This window comes from Sinocyclocheilus anshuiensis, unplaced genomic scaffold, assembly GCF_001515605.1.
Source record: "Sinocyclocheilus anshuiensis isolate Anshui unplaced genomic scaffold, SAMN03320099.WGS_v1.1 scaffold1495, whole genome shotgun sequence".
In the NCBI taxonomy this organism is placed as follows: domain Eukaryota; kingdom Metazoa; phylum Chordata; class Actinopteri; order Cypriniformes; family Cyprinidae; genus Sinocyclocheilus; species Sinocyclocheilus anshuiensis.
This window is the reverse complement of record NW_015558671.1, coordinates 790,945-815,500: the sequence shown is the minus strand read 5'-3', so window position 1 is coordinate 815,500 and position 24,556 is coordinate 790,945. Positions and strand designations below refer to the sequence as shown.

At 36.3% G+C, this 24,556-nt stretch overlaps 2 protein-coding genes across 4 annotated transcripts; both read right to left on the bottom strand.

Moving 5' to 3' along the window:
* Positions 1-3,957: 3,957 nt before the first annotated feature.
* On the bottom strand, positions 3,958-7,655 carry LOC107681233 (junctional adhesion molecule A-like). Its single transcript, XM_016477454.1, has 7 exons — positions 7,517-7,655; positions 6,710-6,772; positions 6,379-6,495; positions 6,087-6,227; positions 5,777-5,979; positions 4,902-5,004; positions 3,958-4,172 (listed from the first exon to the last, which is right to left on the bottom strand). Exons 1-7 carry the CDS (start codon positions 7,557-7,559, stop codon positions 3,958-3,960), a joined length of 885 nt encoding a protein of 294 aa, XP_016332940.1. The 5' UTR covers positions 7,560-7,655.
* Positions 7,656-8,748: 1,093 nt separating this feature from the next.
* On the bottom strand, positions 8,749-14,022 carry usf1l (upstream transcription factor 1, like). Of its 3 annotated transcripts, none has more exons than XM_016477457.1 (11): positions 13,896-14,022; positions 13,363-13,420; positions 13,036-13,082; positions 12,284-12,402; positions 12,083-12,208; positions 11,829-11,961; positions 11,059-11,113; positions 10,906-10,964; positions 10,670-10,764; positions 10,238-10,366; positions 8,749-9,945 (listed from the first exon to the last, which is right to left on the bottom strand). In XM_016477457.1, exons 2-11 carry the CDS (start codon positions 13,365-13,367, stop codon positions 9,859-9,861), a joined length of 855 nt encoding a protein of 284 aa, XP_016332943.1. In that variant the 5' UTR covers positions 13,368-13,420; positions 13,896-14,022; the 3' UTR covers positions 8,749-9,858. The 3 variants fall into 3 exon arrangements, with proteins under 3 accessions (XP_016332943.1, XP_016332942.1, XP_016332941.1); XM_016477456.1 differs by having other exon boundaries at positions 8,750-9,945; positions 11,829-11,976; positions 13,879-14,022; XM_016477455.1 differs by having other exon boundaries at positions 8,750-9,945; positions 11,829-11,976.
* Positions 14,023-24,556: the final 10,534 nt, after the last annotated feature.

The following is a 24,556-nucleotide window of genomic DNA, read 5'->3' as shown; positions in this document are numbered from 1 at the left end:
AAAGTAAACTGCACATCTCATGTTATGAGAAAATATTTTTAGCGAGAACAAGGAAATGATGTGCACTTCGATATTATGGGAGACACTGCTGGATTCGGTGGATGAACGGTCCATCGGACGGTTTGAATAGGTTCAATGACAATACTGTACAACTACTGCTGCACAGAAATGTTGATGTATGCAGGCAGACTCCTTCTGTGATAGTCACACATTTGAAGGATAGAATTTAAAGGATTTCGGGGAGGAGTCGGGGTGGAGATGCACGTACGCACAATCTTCCCCTGACTGGGATTTATAAAGGGATTTTTGAGCAGGTTCTGGCGTACGCATGGTTTTATAAATCTGAAAACTTTTGAGCGTACGCAAAATCTAGCTTTTGTGCCTACATACACTTTTAGGATGAAATCTACGTAGTTTTATAAATGAGACCCCAGGTGTTTAAGAATAATAGTTTCTGTCTTACTTCCTCCTCCCTCATGTAAATGTGGGTGTTCACATGCAATTAAATTTTGATGATTTGAGCTCACAGCTCATGAATATTTACATTTGAGTTTCATTAAATGACCATCCCTACATTTTTCCTTTGCTAAAGTAAGGAAAATTTGCTTCCTTTGCTCCTGTTAACAAACGTTGGTTTTCACGAGACTCACTGGTGCATGCGCAGCACTGACCTCATACGTCATCTGCCCGGAACTGCTTCCAGTGTACAACAGTGAGAGCAAGCTAGATTAAAGTGATTATTACGTTTTGAATATGGATATTTTTCTTACAAAAACGCATCGATTCGCTACAGAAGGCCTTTGTTCACCCCCCGGAGCAGTGTGAGACACTTTTTTTATGGATGGGCGCATTTTATTTAACTGCTTTTGGACTGATGCATGCAACACACGCTGAGTGGCATGAAACAGCTTGAAAGATCAAAGACAATTTTCAATATAACTCCGACTGGATTCGTCTGAAAGAAGAAAGTCATATACACCTAGGATGACTTGAAGGTGAGTAATTTATGGGCTAATTTTCATTTTCGGGTGAACTAACCCTTTAAAACAAAAAAACATTTGAAATGTTTTACTTTACATGTAATGAATCTAGAATATATGAAAGTTTCACTTCTTGAAATAAGTTACAAAAAGAAAAAATTACTTTTTCACGATATTCAAATTTTTTTAGATGCACCTGTATAATATGTTTGATTTTCTGATTACAGACATCTAACCATTTTGGAACGAGCTGTTGTTGCAGGATAGTTTGTTTTTAGGCTGAGGAGGAAGTTTTTATTTATGATGTTTAAATAGTTTGTTGAACTATTTTATTTCAAATTATCATAGAAAATAACCCTGATTTATCCTGGAATATTCCTTTATGTTTTTACTGTCTTAACCAGTATATTTCACCATTTTCAGACACCTCACATCCATAATCTCTAGTGTCTGCTTATGTCACCTCGGTAAACCTCAGTCCTCCATTGCACTGTGATATGGCCTTCATATTGAGCTGATGAAAGAAAACAGATACAATGCAATGACATCCCCCAACATCACAATTGGAAAATGAATAACTAATTCTCATACAATATCCATGTTGTTTACATATCAAACATAATGAAAAGTCAATGCTTCTGCAAAGTTATAATGATAAACTGGAAGACAACAGAATTATTAACAACAGTATAGTTTTAATCCATACTAGCTATGGATTCAAATGTTTTAAGATAAAGATCTTTGCATCGTGCATTTTCAGACCCGGAGGTGCTTGAAGAACCAGCTTTAATGTTTAGAAGCAGGAGATGAAAATAGATCTGGATGTTTTGTTTGACAAATTATTGATTAAAAAAACATTGTAGATGAAAATACTGAACATAGTACTAAAAATAGTAGACTATACTAGAATATTCTAGTTAATCACTTACAGTATATACAATTAAATTAAATTAAAAACTGAAATTATGACAGTCTTGGATTCAGAGCAGCGATGTTGAATGGAATTTAAAGTTCTTGTCCAAGTTTTCGCAGCTCCAACTGTAACTTTGTTTTTTCCTAATTCTAGTTTTTGTACCTCTAGTTTTATTTTCCTTGTTTCGGGCCACTGTTTGTTTCTTATTTTCCCATTAAAAACCCTGCTCATAGATCCTAGCCTCTGCTCTGTTTTCCCCAGCTTCTCCTCAACATTACACACCATCTCACCTTTAGGATCTAGCAGGTATGCAGCTTCTCCTCCTGCACCAGGGTGAGCATTCCCTTGAGGACCACACCTGTGAGTTTTCGGACTTGGCATACCACACTCACTTTCCGCACAGTTCACTCCTTACCTTCTTCCGTACTTGATTCAATGAAACATTTAAAATCACAACTATTGTTATGGTCCTCAAAGGACCTTCTGTGAGTTGGAGCTCACTCTCCAACTCAGCAGATCCTCCTTCACTGTGGGGGAGGTGGAGCAGGATCCAACATGGCTACTCCAGAACCTCCTAAACATTTTTTAGAGGGAGATATGCTCCTCAAGCTCAAGCTCTTCTGCTCTGCCTGTGCCGCTGTGGTAATCTCCAGCTCTGCCTTTGCCACCGTGGAGGTCTTCTGCTCTGCCTACTCTGCCATGGCTGCCTGATCTGGTGGCTCCGCCCTGGTCTTCAGCTCCACCCAAGTCACCTGATCCACCGACTCTGCCCTGGTTTTCATCTTCACCCAGGTCACCTGATCCACAGACTCTGCCCTGGTTTTCATCTTCACCCAGGTCACCTGATCCACCGACTCTGCCCTGGTTTTCATCTTCACCCAGGTCACCTGATCCACCGACTCTGCCCTGATTTTCATCTTCACCCAGGTCACCTGATCCACCGGCTCCACCCTGGTCTTCAGTTTCCGCCCAGGCCAGCTGATCTGCCAGCTCCACCCTGGTCATCAAATTCGCCAGCTCCTCCCTGGCCACTGTGAGGTGAGGAGGGAGCTCTGTTTGCTGTGAAATGCACACAACTTGTTTGGATCTTCTTAACCAATAATTTTCACCATTGCCAGACACCACACAACCATAATATCTAGTGTCTGCTTGTGTCACCTCAGTAAACCTCAGTCCTCCATTACACAGTGATATGGCCTTCATATAGATGTTATTTACAAGTTAATGTTGCTGAAATGTTACGAATTCTACTAATAAGAACAATATAAAACGCACTAAGGAATAATGAGCTGCTGGATTCATGAATATTAATCAGGTTGTGTGCATTCGCTCGAATTGATTTGCTGGAATCTAAACAGGGACAATAATAGGTGAGCGCCAGCCAATGAGATTGTCGTTTGCGCATTAGTTCCCAGCAGTTCTTAAAAACTGAAGAATTCCAAAGGAACTCCGTTATTTTGACAGGAAAATACAACAAAGAATATCCTTTACATGTAGCGCGTCAATTGTGCATTATGTAAGACTCTCTCGCTCTGTCTTTCTTTGCGTGTGTGAGACAAAGCCACCGCGAGTTATGCGCCTTCACACTAGAGTTTACGGTACGTCAAATACAGGTGTGCTGCGCATCCATTAAGATGAGTTGAAAAAAAAAATAGCGCTTGACGGAGAGTGAAACTCTGAAGCGCTCAGTTAGTGTGTTCGGCGAGTCAAAATATATCTGTGCTAAATTTATACTTACCCTCCAACTCACACAGTAAAATCTGAGAATTTATTAGCCAATGGCTAATCTTAGACATAATTTAGTCTCCCAGAGTGAAGATTTAGTCGCATATGCGAGTGATTTACTCGCAATGTAGAGGGTTGTGTTATGTCTGACCAACGGGTGTAAAAAAAAAAAAAAAATTTTTTTTATATATATACATATAGTGGAAAATATTGAACATGGCACTAATAAATGCTAGATCATTCTAGTTAATCAATTTAATTGATTAGCAAAATTAAAAACATCTGAAGTCATGACATTAAATAAAGTCCTGGATTCAGAGCAGCAATGTAGAATGATATTTAAGGTTCTTGTCCAAGTTTTTGCAGCTCCAACTTTAACTTGGTTATTTCTAATTCAAGCTTTTGTATCTCTAGTTTTAGTTTAATCTCTTGCAACATGAATACACCATACTGTTTTTCCAGCATGTGGTTCATGGTGATCTTGCTTGGGACATTCTGGGTCTCCGTGCTCAAGCTGCCCCTCACAGCTGGTGCTTGGCTGTTGTCCTCATCACCTATATAACAAAAACAAAGTTAGCTCAAAAGTAGCTAGAAAAACTAGCAGAAAACAACACTCTACTCACAAGCAGAGCTGTGATAATGGCAATGGGAAGTGATGTTTCTTCTTTTGTTTCAGGCAATGGACTGGCCTGCTCTCACTGACTCCAAGGATTCCCCAAAATACTCCGCATACACTTCTATAACTTTCTGTTGTCCTTTTTTATGTATAATGTTCGGTTGTCCTCCAGTTGCTGTATTATTTCTTTTAAATATCTCTTTCTTTACTTCCTGCATCATGTTTAGAAAATGATTTTAAACATCTTTAACAATTTGTTAATAAAAAAAAAAAGATTTAATGGCCTTATATTCTTCTAAAAATGCAACTGTACTTAGGTTAATGGCTATGTTTGTGCAACCAGCCTGCCCCATATATGCTAAGGATTTATATTTGTTTGCTTGCATTATATGAAAAAAAAATTGAGGAGGTAGATCTGATCAAATGTGAGATTACAATGGAAGTATACTGTAGTTATCTAAAGTCATGTAGTGTAGTGACAACTGAAGTGAACTGCGTAGTATGATTTGAAAAGTTATTATTATTATTAAGTTATGTTATTATTTATTATATATATTGTTGTTGATATATTGAGAGCACATTCTCTGGTGACTCTGGAAGTCCTATAACTGGCACTTAGTGTGTAAATGTGCAGTTATTATTTGAAAGCAATGACAATGTTACTTACGGACTTCCATTAGCACTGCATCACCACGCTGAGGAGTGCCTTCTCCATTACTGGCCTCACAGAAATATGAACCAGTATCCAGTTTAGACACATTTGGGAACTCCTGATAACACAAAGAATACAGTTTTACAAATATAATTTATCTTTCAATACAATGAGGAGGCATATACAAAAAAATTATATACTAATTAGTCACAGTGTTGTTTCTAATGCTAAAATATAATTGTGGTTATCTATGAATTTTCGAATTTACTGTTTTACAAGAAAGGCAGAAAAAGTAGTTAAGCACTTTATAATTTGTTTTATTCAGATGCACAATTACAGTCAATAACAACAGAAACTGTGGAAAAGTGCATAAAAACTAGCCATAGTTTTTTGGTTATTATGTGTGAATAAAGACTATTTAGTTGTTTCAGTTTGTTATTTGCCTAATAAATGACAGTTAAAAACATTTTTTAATTGTCAAAGTTTTTGACAGATTGCTAAATTATTTGTGTTTTCTCTTTATTATGACAGGTGGTCTAATAAATTTGTTAAGCACATACAGTGCTTAAATCTACTAGACTGTATCTATTGACTGTAATTGGGCATGTGAATAAAACAATAAAATGTTTTACTATTTTTCTACCTTTCTTGTAAAACAGTACATTTGAAAATTCATGGATAACAACAATAATTATATTTTAGCATTAGAAACACCACCGTGGATTAACCATTACAGAAACATAAAAAATGATTTTGGTAATCGCCAATACTGTTAGTTTAGTGTAGTTGTGGCACAAACTTTAAATCGGGTGGTGGTGGTCTAATAAATGTGTTAAGCACTGTATATATATGTATGTATGTATTTTCTAATATCGTAGATAAACACTCACCAGGTTACCATTGAAAACGTTCATCTTGTAGGTGAGGTTCTTAAAATTGGGGAACTTGGTTGGATCCTCAGGGAGGGGAGTGTTGTCCTTGTACCACCTGTAGGTGGATGGAGGGGAGCCATCTGTGTCGAAGCAGGTCAGGTGGGCGTTACTGCCTGTTGTGACTGATGAAGGGATTCTGGATACAGGCTTGGAAGGAGGCACTGTAGTGGAGGGAATTACAGTAGGAATGACAAGGCTGTTTGGTGTATTACATTATTTCATCAAAGCAATAATCTTTGCAAAATGACTTTTTACTATTCAGATTTACCAAGGACCGTAAGCTTGATGGTCTTCTCGTCATATCCACCATTGCCAGAAACCTCACAGTCATAGTCTCCACTGTCTGCTCGTGTCACCTTGTTAAATCTCAGTCCTCCATCATACACAGTGATACGGCCTTCATATTCAGCTACAGAAAGAAAAAATATGCATAATGTAATATCTTTTTTTTAATGTTTATTACAATAAGACACACGTCAACACACAATAAACACACAATAAGGAAATGCTACTGCCAGGTCACAATGATGGCACTGGATGACAACAATAAAGTCTTATACCAGTCATCATTCCAGCAAAGTAGATGAAAAACTGATAGCCCTTGAGATCCTTGAACTTCCATTCTATTCTGGGTGTTGCTCCAAAGTCAGCAGTGTAGGAACATTTCAAGTCAACTCCTGAAAACAAGTAATACTTTGTGCATAAATGTTTTTCACATCAAAAACTGAATCCTTGAATCAACCCAAACAGCTATTATCTATAGTGCAAAACCTATACAGACACATTAAATTTTCTCCATTATTTTTATTTATCTGATTACTGCCACACAGAAACAATTAGGCTGTAACTGAAAGGCAAGTATAAACCCAAAAAAAAGAAAATGAAACTTACCCTCATTCTCTTTGACTTTTACTGAGGGGCTACCAACAGTAACCGTAAAAGCGGCATGCAGGCCTGTAGACAGAAAGAGAGCTTTTCAAGCCTTAATTTCATCAGTAAAAAATAATTATTTGTCTAAGAAAGAACTATCTTCATCTAGGCCAGCCACTTATTTTTCTATTTAATAGAAACATCAGGACAAGAAGAATCTTACAAAAGCAACATGCCTGTTAAACGGACTATAAATATATAATTCCTGAAACAATGCAAAAGATTATTTCAACACTTAAGTAAACATATTGCTCTTCAACAGTGTTGAAACAGTATTTAATCTACCAATTTCTTCTGAATACTTAATGCACACTTTTGCCAGGTGTTCAATGGCAAAAACCGCTATCGAATTTACTATGTAATTAGGCAACATTTGTGAACAGGGCAAAGTAATAATATTACGTTTTCGGTTATTGTAGACTTATATCATACAAATAGCATACGCATTAGTAAATTATTATTAATTAAATAAAAAAAGAGAAAAACACTGATGGAAACTGACAGTATCAAAAAAAAAACATTTAGGCTGAATAATTCACTGCAGACAAAAGATAGCAGTCAATGATACAACGTGTTATATATATATATATACAGTGTTGGGGAAAGTTACTTTGCACTTCCGATTTCTCCCAATATGGGGACAGGAGAGCTGTCAGTCAATAAATGGGAAAACAAAGTAACTGGCATTACTTTTTTGAAAAAAGAACTCTATATATATATATATATCGTGCAAACAAATACTGAAAACATGGATTAGGCCTAATTTACCTGTAACTGAGATAGAGAGGCACGTAAAGACGAAAGTCAACATATCCACTCTGAAATTATACAAAGTCTTCCAGAATATTTATCTTATTAAAAATGATAACTGGTTTTAAATTATTTTAGCAGAACTTTATTGCAGTTGTTAATTTGTTAGGCCACTACAAAACTAGATAAACTGAAAAGCTAATAGGTTACTGTGTTACCTGTACCCCGTGTGTGATTGGCTGGAAACGCCACGCTATGACGGTCCCGCTGCTTGACGCAATGAAAGTAAACAGATTCGAGGCTAGACAAATAATTGGAAATCGTTCTCAGAATGAACCCTGTTTAGGAGTCCAGACTGTTCTATATATGTCTCTGTACTCTAAATATACTGTACTTAGTAAGTTACCCACATGATAAGACGTACAGGAACAAACATGTGTTACAGACAAGTCTTGTAAAAAACAAACAAATCAAAAGTTTTTGATATTTATTATCCTCTCTTTAGGTAATTTTGATCGTTAGGGCATGAGACTTTGTGAAACTAAGACACTTGCTGAAACAAGAAATTATTATTGCTTGTCATATTTTGAGAAGAAGTTGTGGACCCAGACATCCATTTCTGTAAAATGTGATTCGAGCATGCGGTTAGAATGTTGACTAGCGCATAAAAGCAAAAGAAAAGTGTATGGTATTTTTGATACGATTCTTCTTTTTACTATTCCCCTTCAGCATTACCTTTATTAACAGATACTGAAAATAAAAGCTAAATATTTTTAATGTTATAAATATACTTCATACACAAAATATACTGTATAACTTTTAAGACAAATTTTATAATAATAAAATGCAACTTAAACATTATTGCAGACCACATACACCTCTTTATGACAGTGGTGTTCCCTAATGGCAGTGGCCATGCTGCAAAAATGGTTCAAGAATGGTTTGAGTAACATGACAGAGTTCAAAGTGTTGCCTTGGCCTCCAGATCTGACTGAGAATGTATGATGTGCTGGACCAAAAAAAAATCTGGTCCATGGAGGTCCCATCTCACAACTTGCAAGACTTATAGGACCTGCTGCTAAAATCTTTGTGCCAGATACCACACGTTCAGAGGTTTTGGCACCACAAGGACCTTCATGATTTTAGGCAGGTTGTTTTAATGTTGTGGCTGATCAGTGTATGTAGGCCTACAAGGATTTTAAAATGTGTATGTTATAATGTAGATTGAAAAAGTATGACATTAACTTCCAAAGTTTCCAAATGGTGCCGTTTAATTCACAAATTCTGATTTATAATTCATCATTTGTTTTCATTATATAAGCCTTTGTATTTAACCCTGAATGTTTTTACTTGCATTATTGAAAATAATTTTTCATTTATGAATTTACATGCATACATACAAAACTTTGTATGTGATGTATTACATTATTAGGCACATACACCAAGAGAACAATGTCCAGCCTGCAATTTTTTGCGTCTTCACCAGAAGCTTGTTTGCTCCAGCCAACCTTTTCACACTCTCTTGTTAATAATAGTATATGATAATCTGCTGTACCAACAGATAAAATCTGAGGCTCAAACTTGTACAACTGCTTTATTAGTAATTATTTATCATTTGTAATTGTTTGTTTTTGATATACAGTATTTAAATCCTGATCCAGTTTCACCAAATCTGTGCACTTGTGCTTGTTCACCAAACATTTGAGTTAAATAAATCAACAAATCTACCAGTGTTTACATTTAAAACGTCATCAAACTTGATTTATGAAACTTTACATGAAGTTCAATAAAGATTTGAACAAGCAATATTATGTAAAGACATTCTGGGATGTGTACATTTCATAACTGCAATATAAATGACCAAACTTTTAAAGCTGCGGTGTTTTGGCCTAAGTTGATTGTCAAGGCATTGCGCAAGAAATATTTGTTTCTTGAAATAATGCGTTGAAATACACAATTTCAACAACAACTTGACTGAATAGACATAAAACAATACAATTTTGCTTAAAGAACGCAATGAAGGTCACCAAAATGTTAACACATTTCAATGCTGAAAAAAAAAACATAGCTGAAAAACCATCAGAGTAGTCATTCAAAGTATTATCATTCTTTAGACACAGATCTACAAATATACAGATCTGACAATTATACATCATTTCAGTGCAGTTAAAATACCAGACCACTCTGGAAATAATCTGAAACAATCAAAGGCTGCGTGTGAAGTGAACAGTGAAGGAGACAAAGACAAAAGTGTGATTGTCCACGGTAAGAATGACTACTTACATGTCATTTCAAACATGAATAAACAGAATTAATGACAAGACCAGAGCAGGAGAAGCTTATAGTTGAGCTGCGGTTCTTCACTGAGAGTCCACTGATGCTGCCACTATGCTGTGCTGTCTTAACTGGGCTCTGATCATCTGATTCTTTGATTTCCACTCTTCCATCTGTGTGTGTAGGTGGAGACAAGGCATAAGAGAGACTGTATGAGAAAATGAATCAGTGTTGTCCGTTTTCTTTAAAACAATCCCACCAACATAAAAAAGTGCAGAACTGCTATGTGTTTGACTTCAGAAGTGCTATTAGCAGCAGCAGTTGTTGTGGTTATAGTGGAAGCTAGTAGTCATCCTGTACTGTTCATTAAAGTATTTGATTCTGAAAATATGCTTACAATATCAGTTTTAATAAATGAATAACTAAAATGTTCAGAACGCTCTTTCATTTGAAGTGGTAAGTTACCTCTTGTTTGAGAAGCTGATTGTCCATCCTCAGTCTATCCACAGTATTAAGTTCCTCCTCCAGTCTTGCATTGCTCTGACGCAGCTCTTGGATATAGTCACATGCCTTGGACAAGATCCCACCTTTACTCTACACAGAAGAGCAGAAGACAATCTGAGGCAACATTTCAAAGTTTCATTTAGTTGAACTAAAAATTTGTACAAATACAAAAAGTAAAACTCAAAAATTGGAACTATAAAAGACATAAAAAATCTAAAAGACGAATAAGTTTTAAAGTAAAAAATGTAAACAAAAACTAAAACAAAAATCTAAATAAAAAATGTCAAAATATTAAAGAAAATGTATAGCATCCCCGTTATTCTACAATAACACTGTACATTATACCTTTGAATAAAACGTTCACTGCTGGTGGCTTGTGCTAACTAAGCTTACTTGATCATTTTTGGTTGCATCCACATTGCAGTCAGGAATTGTTTTGGAAAGCTGGACAATCCAGTTGTTGATCTTGTCCCTCCGTCTGCGTTCCACTGAGGGGAAAAAATGCTTACATTCAGACAGAACTCCAAGACACGTTTAAAGATAAATCTTTTGCAGTCTAATATGAAATAGAGCAGCAGGGATTGGATAATGAGGTGGAGCTCCCGATTTCAAACAAGACACAGAATAACCTTCATTGTGTTGAGCCCTCCGCTTGTCACCTCTGGAAGCACGCGGTGTTCCCGACTTACTGTGAAGAATATAGGATTCGTTGAAGACGTTGAGAAGAAACAGAATACTGTGATAGGACAGGTGGTTTTATGTATGTGATATGAGAGAACAACCTCTGCTGTGCTGTGGCTAGAACTTCCTGAGGTGACATCATTACATAGAGTTGACCTGAAAGGAAATGAAGGCAGACAACTGAATCTAAAAACGATAAACTGTTGATATAATTGCATCATTAGACATAAAATATCATTAAAAGCATGTAACTTTCACTTTTTAGCTGTATATAATAATGCTACCTTTTGCAAGGGAACTACTTTCATAGAAAAATCCATCACTGTTACACTTTTCTGCAACAAACTATCAGAATAACTAGAAACCACATCATGTACACTAACATTTTGGGTTGGTAAGATTGTTTTAATGAAAAGAAGGCAAAGGCTCACAAAGGCATTTATTTAAATGAAATATAATTAAAACAGTAAATATGTGAAATACTACTACTATTTAAAATAACTTTTCAATGTAAATATTTTTTTTAATGTAATTAATTTCTGTGATGGCAAAGCTGAATTTTCAGTAGCCATTACTCCAGTCTTCAGTGTCACACGATTCTTCAGAAATCATTCTAATATACTGATTTGGCTTCCAAGCAACATTTCTTATTATTCTCAATGTTGAAAACAGTTATGCCACCTAATATTGAAACCATGACATTTTTTTCCAGGATTCTATAGAAAGTTCAGAAGAATGACCTTTATTTGAAAGAAATGTCTGAACATTTTGTAACATAATAAACGTCTTTACTGTCACTGTAGATCAAATATAAAGTGTCCTTTCTAAGCTTTAGAATTTGAATGATTTTGTAAATGTAGTTTGGCATTACCTGCAGGGGTTGGTTGAGACAGTACCGAATCAGCTGTGTGGAGATTGGTGACCATGGTGCTGGCAGTTGTGTCAGAGATGGTGGCAGGATAGTAGTATTGAGTCTCAGACGTCTCTCCCTCTAGACTCTCACACTGCGAGATCACAGCCTATAAATACATGCACACAAGCACCTACTAGCACAACCACCTCTTTGATATAAAAAGGTTTCAGCAACAAGCTCAAATTTCTATTGCTGTTAAAAACAACTAATACCTGGGTTACAGGTGGTGTGGCTGCCTGAGTTACTGTGGGAAACCCAGTCACCACACTGACTGCTGCAGCCCCATCTGCCTGTCCTTCTACCTGCCCGTCAGCCAAGTGGATCACCCGGTATGTCACCTGAACCATGGAGGTCAAGGGTTAAATCATCATATCTCATGATCTGTATTTACCATGCATACATGGGCCACATACCTGTCCCCCTGTTCCTTCTGTTTTTACAAGATGATACTTAATTTGCTGATCTGTGGAGAATGTGGCAGCTGACTGGATGGCTGTGATAGCCAGTGGGTCATCTGCTGTTTCAGCAACACCTGGTAAAGCAACATGAAGTTTTTGTGAAGTAGAGAGGTCAGGTATTTGATCAGCAACAATCTCACTGATGTTGAATGTAGTCGCTTTCCCGGGCATGTCCTGGATGGGATTTCTAAATTGCCTAAAATGTCGGGGTTTTGGCTTTTTTTCCCTATTGCAATGCTCTCTCTACAGTCCTCATACATTATGTGCATTTGCATTGCTTTGAATATTCGTTGAAGATCCCACCCTTCTCGCATGCCACGATTGGTCGATTATGTGCAATGCCTGCATGGTATTGGGACTTTTCAGTCATAACCTTTAGCAAGTATGAAAACATTAGGAAAACAAAGCCAAAACCCATGCTTTTTAGGCAATTTAGAAAAGAGGACGTATGGTCACCCTAATGAATCTACTGATGGGTTTTTTCTTGCTTGAGAGAATGTAAAGTTTGTATCTTCATGTGCAGGTACATGTACTGTATATACTTTGTTTAGCACTAGATGGTGCTATACAGGCGGTAAGCTGTCACAACAAAACTGAAACTAAAGACTGACCGTCGCCCAAGCATTTTTATGTTGTGCATTTCCCTAAACACACTACCACCCAGAATGACAAAGGGACTTATGGACAGTTCAATTTGAGCATCTCACCGTCTTGCAGTATGGGAGAATCTTCAGGATCAAGACTATTGTGGTTTCTAAAAAGGAAACAAAAATGTACGTTATATAGAATTATTAAGGAATGTAAATTATAATGCTAGATAATCTAAGTATTAGGAAATGTTTATATTACAACATAGTACAGCATAGGTGTTTAAAATAAACATTACAATTGTATAATATTTACATTGACGTCTTGATTTTTAAGAGGATATAAAATCACTTCAGATAACATTGTAGAAGTGCAAATTTCAACGGTATGATGATGAGCATAAGGTGTGGCTTAAGTAGAACGTTGATACGGAAGATGAAACTTACTTCATATTTTTAAGCAAACTGGGGTCAAGGCTTCGAGGTCCTCAAACGTAAGCATTCACTACAAAAACAATAGCCAGTAAACAACAGCACATTTGATACCTAAACCTAGCACAACTGGACTTAAGCTACATCCTGCTCTTAAAAATGTCCAACAACTCATAGCAAGTGTGTGGCGTCGGCGACGTGTTCTAGATTTTTACGCCGTTGCGTTAAAACTCCCATCACACCGATGTGTTGAGAAATAGCCCGCAAAGCTATACATAGCTCACTTTGCGAACTGATTGTCCATCATTCATTTTTACTTTTAACTGTGATATTGCTTATACCGCCAACATTAGCATTAACGTTACTTAGACCAACTCGGCAAGAAGCAAAACAAGAACTGATTTAGCATTTGAGCTAACGTTAAGCAAAAACAAATGCGTGAAAACCATCCCGTTTAAAAGTTTGTATGTATAACTAATAAGAATGCATATTATCGTTTACTCCCCAAAAAGCATTCCCTAGTTAACGTACATTTAATAGAGCGTTACCCGTTTGTCGTTAGCACCAAACGTTCAGACGACATATCCTTTTCCTGCGCATGTGCAAGTTTTTCTAGATTTTAATGTTAGTCACTAGATGGCGCCATACACAACGTCATCATTTTACTTGTACTGAAGCGTATTACAACATGTTTGTAAGGCGCTGCAACAAATAAACATGACAACTTTCGTAACACCAACACATAATCCCAATCCGAATACAACCTTTATTTCATTTTAGAATTCATGCTTAAAACAATGTCAAACAGTGAGTTCACTTTATAAACAATCCCACATCCAAGGTACATCATTTTACATGTTATGTAAGGGACATGCAATCACATGACAGTGTTTTTGACATCCACATCATCTTTCATAATTTCTGAGGGAGGAAACACACAGATTACTTTGTTATTTTGTTGTAGTACAAGCTAGAGGATTTATAATTTTGGTTTTAGGGATTGGTGTTGTACCAACAGATACAATCTAGACTCAGAGAAGCTCCGACAACAATGGGAAAGTGAGGAAAGCTAGCAGGAGCGCTGCTCCACTGTGTTGCATGACACACCAGGCAGAACAAGTCTGAAGCTTACCTGGAAAAAAAATAAAAAACAGAGCAGCCTGATCAACATCTGTCAGTCACGGATTCATTACAATAAACGTCATAAGTAAATGGAAAAAAAAAACAAAAAGACACACAACATGCAAAAACAACTAAAGTATGCTTCCTTGACAACTCCAAGCAATTAAGTTGCTAATTTACTTGTGCAGCTGCAAAATCTACTTAGTCAATAAATATACAATGTATTTAAGGGAAAAGCAAGATGTAGCCTAATAAATGTTAAATGCTAATAAATGTTAAAGTTTTGTTACTTACTCTTGTCCACGACTGCAGAGACTGACATTGGTGTGGCAGTTTGTTTGATGAAACAAGTGTAGTTTTTGGGTTTGTCATCTGAGAAACCTTTCAAATTCAGCTTACACATGTTTTCCGCTATAGAGACAGTGGCACGGTTTTTGAAGGTGCTGTCTGGGATGGTGCTCATGTTGGTAGAGCCAACCAACTTATTCTCCGTCATGTAGTAGCAAGTCTTCTGGAGCTTGGGGTCTGAAGCTGGAGTGAACTTGCAGTACATGTCCAGGTTTTGGTCCTTAGTCAAACAGGATGAAAGCTGAAGGGAAGTCTGGGCAGAAGCAACACCTAGAAAATAACGCCAACTTGGCCTTAAGTTCAAGTCATTTAAAACTGGTACAATACTTGTATGGCATAATATACAGTAGATTAGACTGTGCTATTTGTCCTGTGTATTTTCATAGGATAACATTGTTAGTACAACATACTGAAATACACGACTAGTTTAACTGGTGAAGTTAAAAAGAGGAACAATTAAAATGTTCTTTTTCTTTTCTATGAGCATGTGGTGAAAACTGATAAGAATGTAAATTTACCCAACAGGAAAAAGGTAGCGAAGGCAGTATAGTACATCATCCTAACCACAGTATCCTGTTTATATACCTGAGAACAAACAAGACAAGTCACTTACAACAAAATAAATTAATACGGATTACTCAGTGGTGTATACTATTTGTATCATGCCAAAAACATGAGCGTTAATGACTTAAGAACTTCAAGTAAGTTTTCACCTGCATACTACTACATTTATGCGCATGAGGTTTGAACAAAAAAATAATCTATGTATTCCTGGCAATGTTTAAAAACAATAAACAAGCTCTCTCCTATAGCCACTGCAGCAAATTTCTCAATATGGGTGGGGTCATGACATATCTGAACACATACAAATAAAACAAACGTAAAATTATTGTATTATTGTAACAAATGCACACGGATACATGGACCCCACCTAAACCACACACAGCGTTCGGTCAGAAACCCCTTAGTGACTCGTAATGACTAAACTGGTAGGCTATGTGAAGAACTCCCTACAAGGCCCCGTGTGCATCTCTTTTATCTGAGGCAAGACTCGACTCGTGAAGATTCTTTTGAAACGACATGTCCCATGGGACATTCTTTGGCAAGAATTCAGCTCGAACTTCAGCAATAAATGTAGTCCAAATCTTAAAATATATTTTAAAGTGGCTTTACGTCATCATTTGAAAGGATAACGTGTTTTATTTAAACTTAATTTCCCTTCAACGCGTCCTGAACAGAAGTCAAGGTAGTCAGCTCATTTTTTAGGCTGGGTGGCGTTGTGAGCCTAATGGGGACCAGACCGCTACACGCTCGAGTTGAGTTTCCACTGGCGTCTTTGATATATCGATAGGCTATATAGACTTTCTGAGTTTGTTGCGGTTCTTACCTTGTCTTCTCTGCTTTCGGATGCTGGAGCTGTTGGTCCGTTATTGAGGCAACTCCCTCAGTGATTACTCAAGGAAGACAGTGGGATGGTGAGATTAAGTAAGAGGAGATTCACGCCCATAGGCTACACCACGCTGTGTCATTAGAAAAAAACTTAACTACGACCTGCCCATTACCACCAGCTGAAACGTGTGTGTACAAGTTGTTGTTCAAGAAAACAACAAGAGAACGCTCGTGTAAATAATCTAGACAAAATAAACATTGTGAAAAAAATCCATAGATACTTGCGCCACCATTTGAGGTTGCCACACCCTTTAAAGGTGCCTCAGATATTTTATTGTGCAACCAAATTCAGAAATATAGTTATATGAAGCTTTTCCTTGGAAACCGGGTTACTAAAGGAGTCTTCAGAGTTCGGGAAGAAACTTTTGGGCTCCATCTTGTAAGTTCAGAGAACTGCCCTATTTGAAAATGTCCTTTTTTAGTTTCCAGAGGGTTCTGCCAGTGTGGCAGTCTAATAAGCTGCTGCTTCAAGTAGGCTATCTGTTCATGTTTATAGTAAAAACTCAATGCAGCCCAATTGAAATAAAAAAGTAACAATGTTTCTTTGCCCACCAGGTACAGACAAAACGTCATCGGTCTGATACCTTATTAAAATTTAATGGTGGATCATAAGGCTTTGTTGGAGGATATGCATCCTGTGAATATTTCATATACAGAGAGAAAGAGAGAGAGAATTGTAATAATATTTAAAGGGGTCATATGATGCTTTTTGGCGCATTATGCAAATATTCTCACATAGTGACCTAGATATGTGGGGGCGTGTTAGAACGAGCCGTTTTAGGGGGGTGTGGCAGAGTCTTAACTTTGATAAAGAATATCTCTTTGGTTTTGAGACTTTAATCTTTGCAACTTCAGGGATCTTATCTATTCACGAACAGCTTGTAACACTCCAAAGAGAAAGGAAAACTTGAAATCGCATCATATGACCCCTTTAATATAATTTTCATGTTTGGTGTGATGTGTCTCCTTCACTGTCACTGGTGGTTACACGATTTTCAACAAAGCTGTTTTGTTATATTTATGATGATACTGTACAATGCTATACAATATTTAAATTGAATATAAAATGTTTCTTTTATATTCTACTATTGCATATGGAAAAAGGCAAATATAGCCTAGCTGTTTATTTTGGCTTCAGTACAAGAACAAATAAACACCTATTATTTAATTTTGGAAACAATATTGGAAACATGTTTTTAATATCATGCTTACTATTTTCAGGAAGGTGGTCCCTCTAAAGGGGATCATAATATTTTGGAGTCCAAAAGTTTAAAAACTCTTGGTCTAAAATGGGTTTCTGACATATAGCATCTCTGAAAAACATTTTGTTAAATCTCTGATAAAGCTAACTAAAAATAATTGTAATAATTCATAACAAATTACAGCACTTTTACATTTTCAAATGTGTGTTGATGTAAGTAAAAAGATCTGCTCAGGTTACACTCTACATTCCTTTATTGTGTTCTGTGACATTTCTCAGTATAGATCCTTCCAAAAATTAGATGAAGCAATGGAAAGAGTGAAAGAAGGGAAGACAAAGGTTTTCCTCACAAATATAAGTGCGTGAAATGTGCGTGCTGGCGCTTGAATATATTGCTATGCAGTATTTGAGTCATTAAAATGAAACAGACAACGCACTACATTTCTAAAGCTCAGATTATACCTTAAAGCCAACCTAAGGCACTTAAGGTTAGTGCAAGGAAGCATGTGTGAAAAGCAGCTAAACGTGTGGAAGCACACAGTGCAATTAAGCATGTGCATACAGCAGCTGCACCGTGCATGTGAGTGCAATGGAAGACACATAGAAACACATGTAAGAGTATATTTAAATACTTAATCATCATGTAACCTTAATAGACCCATTCTTATGCACTTGTGTTCTGTTCCAGGCCTGTACCATTCTTTCCCCTAAACGTAACTGAACATAAAGTCCTTGAATTGTTGTCCACAGAATATTTAGTTGCATCATGAGTGAGTGCTGCAATATAATATGTCAGCAGTGGTGATGTCCTTCAGACAGATCTGTCCTTATTCAAGTGATAAACAGAAGCGCTAAGACAAATAAACTTGTATAATGCATTTTGCACTGGACAAATTGCAAGGATCGATAAACCAGCCATCCGATAAATGAGATTACAGATTACTCTTACAATGATTTCACTCAATTATTTCTATAAATATTACAAAAATGTCAGCAATAAAAAGTATAATATCTTTTTGAGCTACTATATGACTTGATTTGAAGGAAGCACATAATTGATACTGTATAAAGGTCCTATGCCATGTATCAAAACAATAACATATATTTCTTACAACAGAGAATATTTTAGGTGACAAATATTTGGGATGCCTGATCATCTCAAGCTTCTGCATATACTTTTTTTTTGCCGTCCTTCATCTGAATTCAATGCAAATGACAAACATGCTGCGTTCAGTAATACTAATTTTACTGTAAATTTAAGAATAAATTCATTTCATAGATTGAGTTAAGCAGCTACAATATTTGCTGTTACAAACTTGTTGTTTGTAAATGTTCAGATTGAAATATTTTAAATCAACATACACTACTGTTCAAAAATGTAGACTCAGTAAGATTTTTAAAAATGCTTTTAAAACGAATCTCTTTTGCTCACCAAGACTGCATTTATTTGATTCAAAATACAGTAAAACAGTTATATTTTTAAAATAGTTTTTAATTTAAAATAACCATTTTCTGTTTGAATATATTTTTTAAAAATAATTAATTTCTGTGATGGCAAAGCTGTCCAGACTTTCGTGTCACATTATCCTTTAGAAATCATTCTGATATGCTGATTTGATGCTTGAGAAACACATTTTATTATCAATATCGAAAACACTTGTGCTTACTTTTTTGAAAACTGTACTAAATGTTTTTCAGGATTCTTAAATGAGCAGAAATGTATAGAAATAGAAATCTTTCATAACATTTTAAATGTTTTTACTGTCACTTTTGATCAATTGAATGCATCCTTGATGAATAAAATGTATTCATTTCTTTCCAAAACTCTTACTGACCTTAAACTTTTGAACAGTAGTGTTGTACAACTGTAGTATTTCGTTATAAGACTACCTTCAAACACCTGTTAGTTGGACGTCTTTAGATGATAAGAACATGTTCACCATCCTAATTTGCATTGTATACTAATGTTCTTTCATGTTTAATATCGAAAATCATTTTGGACATATATACTTGAGTGGGTCACATGCATCATGTCTAGTTTGTTTTTTGTTTTCACTGTGAATCCTGAAGATGTAATAATGATGATCTCCACAGAAACTTTAGCAAAAACAACAACATAAAAGTCAACATAACCATGTAAGATGAAAAAATAACTAAATATAAATGTAATTTAAAATGTGAAAGGCAGTTGAATGTGAGAAATGCTTTGAGTTTTAGCCTGTTCGATGTTGGTCTGGTCATGCTGACAGAAGCCCAAGAGAAACAGGAAGTGATATCACAACTGCAAGCATCCATGGTCCAGTGTGAAAGGATATGCTTAATGCAGAGCACACCAGAAGATTTCCTGATTGAAACAGAGAGACAAATAATAAATGGCAGAGCAATGACTTGAGAGCAGACAGATTGCGAAAGCCCACAGGTTTTGAAAGAAGAAAATGTCACAAGCAGTGACAACACCTTTAATTTAAATGCGAACAGGCATTGCATAATTCCTAGGTAATATTTATTGTCTTTCAGCATATGTTAAGGAGGTCTTGCTGAGGCATGTTTAAACTCACTTTGGTGGAATGCCATGCTATTCTCCTTCCAGGTGCTGCCCTGATAAACCCTGCAGGTGTAGGTATACGCGCGGTCGTCGGACATGGGCATCCAGGTGAGGCGACAAATGTTAGGTGACACCAGGGTCACATTGGCTCGGCGTCGGGTCTCAATAGGTGGGATCATGTGGACCGGGGTGTTTGGGTAGGTGGATCCCATGAGTCGCCCATCCTGTTTGAACTCGCAGAATGGCCCAGGGATCTTGTGGGTCTCTGGGAATTCACAGTCAACCCGGAGGTTCTTCTCAATGTAAGTAAGGCAGGAGTACATCTGTGGCCCTCGAGGGGTGTTCCAGAACCAAGAGTTAAAATCCAGGAAGCTGGGTTTCTGGTATGGATTTGTTGCAGTGATCACACCCACCATACACGACAGACATGCTACTGGGAGAAAAGCACAAGCACTTTAAAATATGAAATATGCATTTTGGGGTTTGCCAATGCTTATGGAGCAATTCATATTTTCAGGAATGAGATGAGCGTTTTGTTGTTTTTATAGAATAATTATGTGCCTCTCTACATATATTTCTGATATGTAGCCTATTATAAAAGCATTTTTACTATAAACAGACCTGAAGAAGTGTTATGAGCACAACTCAGAACAGTTGACATCAACGTAGTCTTATGCATGCTTTAAAAAGACTAAATAGAATAGAATAAATAGAAACTATTTTTGAGAAGCAGATGTGAGGAAGGGAATTGGACTTGATTCGTGGCCAGTACTGTACTGTACTCTCTAACCTTGTGATGTTTAGATCAGCTGTCTCTACTTCCTGCTGCACATTGGTTGTTCTTACGGGTGCTATAGTGTTATTTGTGTGTTTCCATTGTGAGAAAATAAAATCATGACGACAATACTGCATAATAGTACTTTTGATTTAATTTTGACACATGATATGAAAACATGCTTTAACACTCTTCTGTTGTTCGGTCATTTAAAAAAAAAATCCCGTTTTGTTTTTGTTTTATTTTTTTACATCAGCAGAATGGTACAAAACTTGGTAAAGGTTTTGGCACTTGCTATGTGAACACACACACAAAAAACGATGGGCATGATTCGAAAAGAAAGAAGAAGAAAAACACGCTTGTATTGTTTGCGGTCAAAAATGGCCACATTGGAAATGAATGTGGGGAGTGAATTTTATCTAGTGGAAACTTTTGTTATTGCATCCAAACAAAATCTTACTGAAATTTTGAGATATCAGCCTCAAATTTGGAACACAACTTGTTTAGATCATGGCTTTGATTCTCTTGCCGTTTTAGAATAAAACGTGTTGGAAATAAATATTTTATATAAAAATTTAAAATAGTATTTTTGTGCAACTTGAACTTCTAAAACTTTTTTGTTTCACTTTTTAAATGTTTTCACTTCAGCAAAAATCTGCCAAGAGACCAAACTTAAAGGGATACTCCACCCCAAAATGAAAATTTTGTCATTAGTCACTTACCCCCATGTCGTTCCAAACCCCTAAAAGCTTAGTTCGTCTTCGGAACACAATTTAAGATATTTTGGATGAAAACCGGGAGGCTTGTGACTGTCCGATTGACTGCCAAGTAAATTACACTGTCAAGGTCCAGAAAAGTATGAAAGACATCGTCAGAATAGTCCATCTGCCATCAGTGGTTCAACCGTAACGTTATAAAGTGACGAGAATACTTTTTGTACGCGAAGAAAACAAATATAACGACTTTATTCAACAATTCGTCTCCTCTGTGTCTCTCCGCATCACCGTAGCACCATTTTGGAGAATAACCACTGAACGCAAGCAGCGTACGCTATTCTGTGTCAGTCGCGACACAAGGATACGTTTTCTACGTGTATTTACGCTTTGATTTGAACGAAAACACCGCATCTGTTCAGCGCGGCTGACACAGAAGAGCGAATTGTGTTCCGAAGATGAACAAAGCTTTTAGGGGTTTGGAACGACATGGGGGTAAGTGATTAATGACAAAATTTTCATTTTGGGGTGGAGTATCCCTTTAAGTCTGTGCTCCAAAGCATTCAAAATGTACGACAGCTTAAGTTCTATTCTCAAAAAGTGGTAACAGGTAATAATTGGATCATAACTATTCCATTAATATTATTTAGTACCATATAAAGATTGAGTTATGCTATTATAAATTAAAATAATGAAGTACAAAAAAAAGATAAATAAAAAAATAAGATCAATAACATGCATTTAGAAAACAGGGTGAATTTTCACTCCATGCTGACTTTAAATGAGAAATTAGGAATTTACTTCAATATAAATAGCCCTGCAGTGTGTCAAAAGGTTTTTAAATAATATTCCTTGTAGTTAAATTCAATTAAAATGAGCTCATAATAACTAAAGAATTGTTTTATAATGAAGCATAGGTTGGCCAATGTTTAACATTTCAGTTACCAAATAACACAGTAGCCCTCACAACATATAAATAAACAGGGAACTTTCTGCATTAATGTTATTTTAAGTAGGACGAAGAATTGTCCTTTCACCTGCATTTATTGCATTCATTACTTAATTTTCTCTTTATAATTAAAATGTTAAAGGACATGTTACTTACATAACAAAAAACAAGCTGCTAGTGAAGGATAAGACTTCATTGCCTCTTCTGTACAGGGTCCAAATTTCCTTCTTTAAACAGCTGTAGAGAAAAATGTTAAACATGTTGGACGCAGGCCTACACAAAAAAAACGCACGAGCACCGAGACATTAAATATAGAACCTGGGAAGGTCATTATGTGGCCCACCATTTTATAGGTGACAGCCTGATACCTCAGTATCTGACATCTCACTCATACACATTTCAAACAGACTAGCTCTATTCAAAACAGGGGTATACAAGTAGCCTAACAAATTCCGTCGGGCACTAAATTACCGCATACCGCAGACCGACCCATCCCATATCTGTTCAAGGATAGTGCAGCTCATTGAATTCACATTTTCTCTTACTGAAACAAACGCTTTGGCCTCTGAAAACACATGCAAATACAGACTGCGATATAGCTAAAGGACAATGTTTGTGTTACCTTCAAGCCGATATATTCGGCCGTTTCCTCTTCTGCACGTCACGGTACTCTAGTTCCACAAAAGATGCGAGTCGATGGAGATGCTGATGCTGGTGCTGAGGAAGCCGCAGCTCGAGCATAGACTGCAGCCGCCAGGTCCTGCATGCACGAGTGTCAACTCTCCTTACAGCGACAACCCTGTCTCTGACTAATCTTGAATGTCTTGTTATATATTTTCCCTTTTATTAAAATAAGTGGGCACCCTTTACATTGCTTATACAGACTGAGCTTGTTGCTATAAATGTAAACTGATTTTAGACATCATTAATGATGTGGTAGGCCTAACTTCTAAAAGACCCCATAGGACTAGGTGGGCTATATTTGGTCATCTGTGGGAATTTAGGCAGCTGTAGATCGTGCAAATGATGACGCGTCAGATTTTAGAAATTGCGCTTGTCAGTGTTAAGATTTCCACCAGCAGAGGTCGCTTTACACTAGAAATGAGAGGTTCGGGTATACTTTTTACATGCAATGGAGGTGAACAAAGTTTAGGTTTAAGTGTCTTCGCCGCCTCAAATTTTCCATTGCTTGTTTCTTAAAAATAGTCAACTTCTCGTACAATAAGCACATGTAATGATGATCTGAATCAGATGTGTTTGATTATGGAGACATGGAAAACATGCAGTGTTGGGGCGCCTCCAGTAATGTGGTTGGGAAACTACCTTGTAAATACAAAACACTAACTAGAGTTTTGTATTCACAATGCAGGTTATAAGTAAACTACACCTATTGGAAAAAAAAATTAACAAACATAATAGCTTAGGTTTAGCTACTCTTTGATTTTATTCCAAATGGCTAATGTGTGCTATTAACTTACTAAGTCAATAACCCAATACCCATCAATAACCTATGTTGGTGTCCGCATCAAATGAAATTTACAAAAGTGATTTTATATTAATTGTATAACGTTTGTGAAAAATAGCATGTCAAAATATGGGTGAAATAATGTGCCTTCGTTATTCAGAGTAAATATTTAAGTATATTTAAGTAAATATATTTAAGTAAATAAATAAGTAAGCCTATATTTAAGTAAAAATGGCCATAGCCCACATTCATATAAGCCTATACATATAAGCCTATAAAGGCCTACAGTAACTATTTGGTTTATTTAAAATCAGAACAATAAAAAAAACAAACCTCATGATATTTTACTTTGTTTTCAAAACCCATGTTTTTCTGATGAACAGATTTACATTATTAATGTTATTTAGCAAAGTTTTATATTCATAAGTCAAAAATAATTCAAAAGAAACCATCATATATTACCTTTTGTAACAATGATCTTAAAATATATTTCGAAAGCCTTTCTAATATAAGAGCATAAAATTATCTCTTGGCTTATCAGGTGTCCAGGGAGCTCCTACAGTTGCTGCTGTCTCATCGCCAGCTTAAGTTTATAAATGCAATAACAATTCTAAACTTTTGTTATATTATGTTATATGGCAC

What these genes read in the sequence shown, in the direction of transcription:
- usf1l (XM_016477456.1), bottom strand. An exon ending in CAGAAGGAACAGGGGGACAG is followed by an intron (nt 12,209 to 12,283) that starts GTATGTGGCCCA and finishes TCCATGGTTCAG; the next exon opens with GTGACATACCGGGTGATCCA. An exon ending in GAGGGCTCAACACAATGAAG is followed by an intron (nt 10,765 to 10,905) that starts GTTATTCTGTGT and finishes TTTTCCCCTCAG; the next exon opens with TGGAACGCAGACGGAGGGAC.
- LOC107681233 (XM_016477454.1), bottom strand. Translation starts at nt 7,559, where the DNA reads ATGTTGACTTTCGTCTTTACGTGCCTCTCTATCTCAGTTACAG. An exon ending in AAAAGTCAAAGAGAATGAGG is followed by an intron (nt 6,496 to 6,709) that starts GTAAGTTTCATT and finishes ACTTGTTTTCAG; the next exon opens with GAGTTGACTTGAAATGTTCC. An exon ending in TGCAGTGCTAATGGAAGTCC is followed by an intron (nt 4,173 to 4,901) that starts GTAAGTAACATT and finishes TTTGTTATATAG; the next exon opens with GTGATGAGGACAACAGCCAA.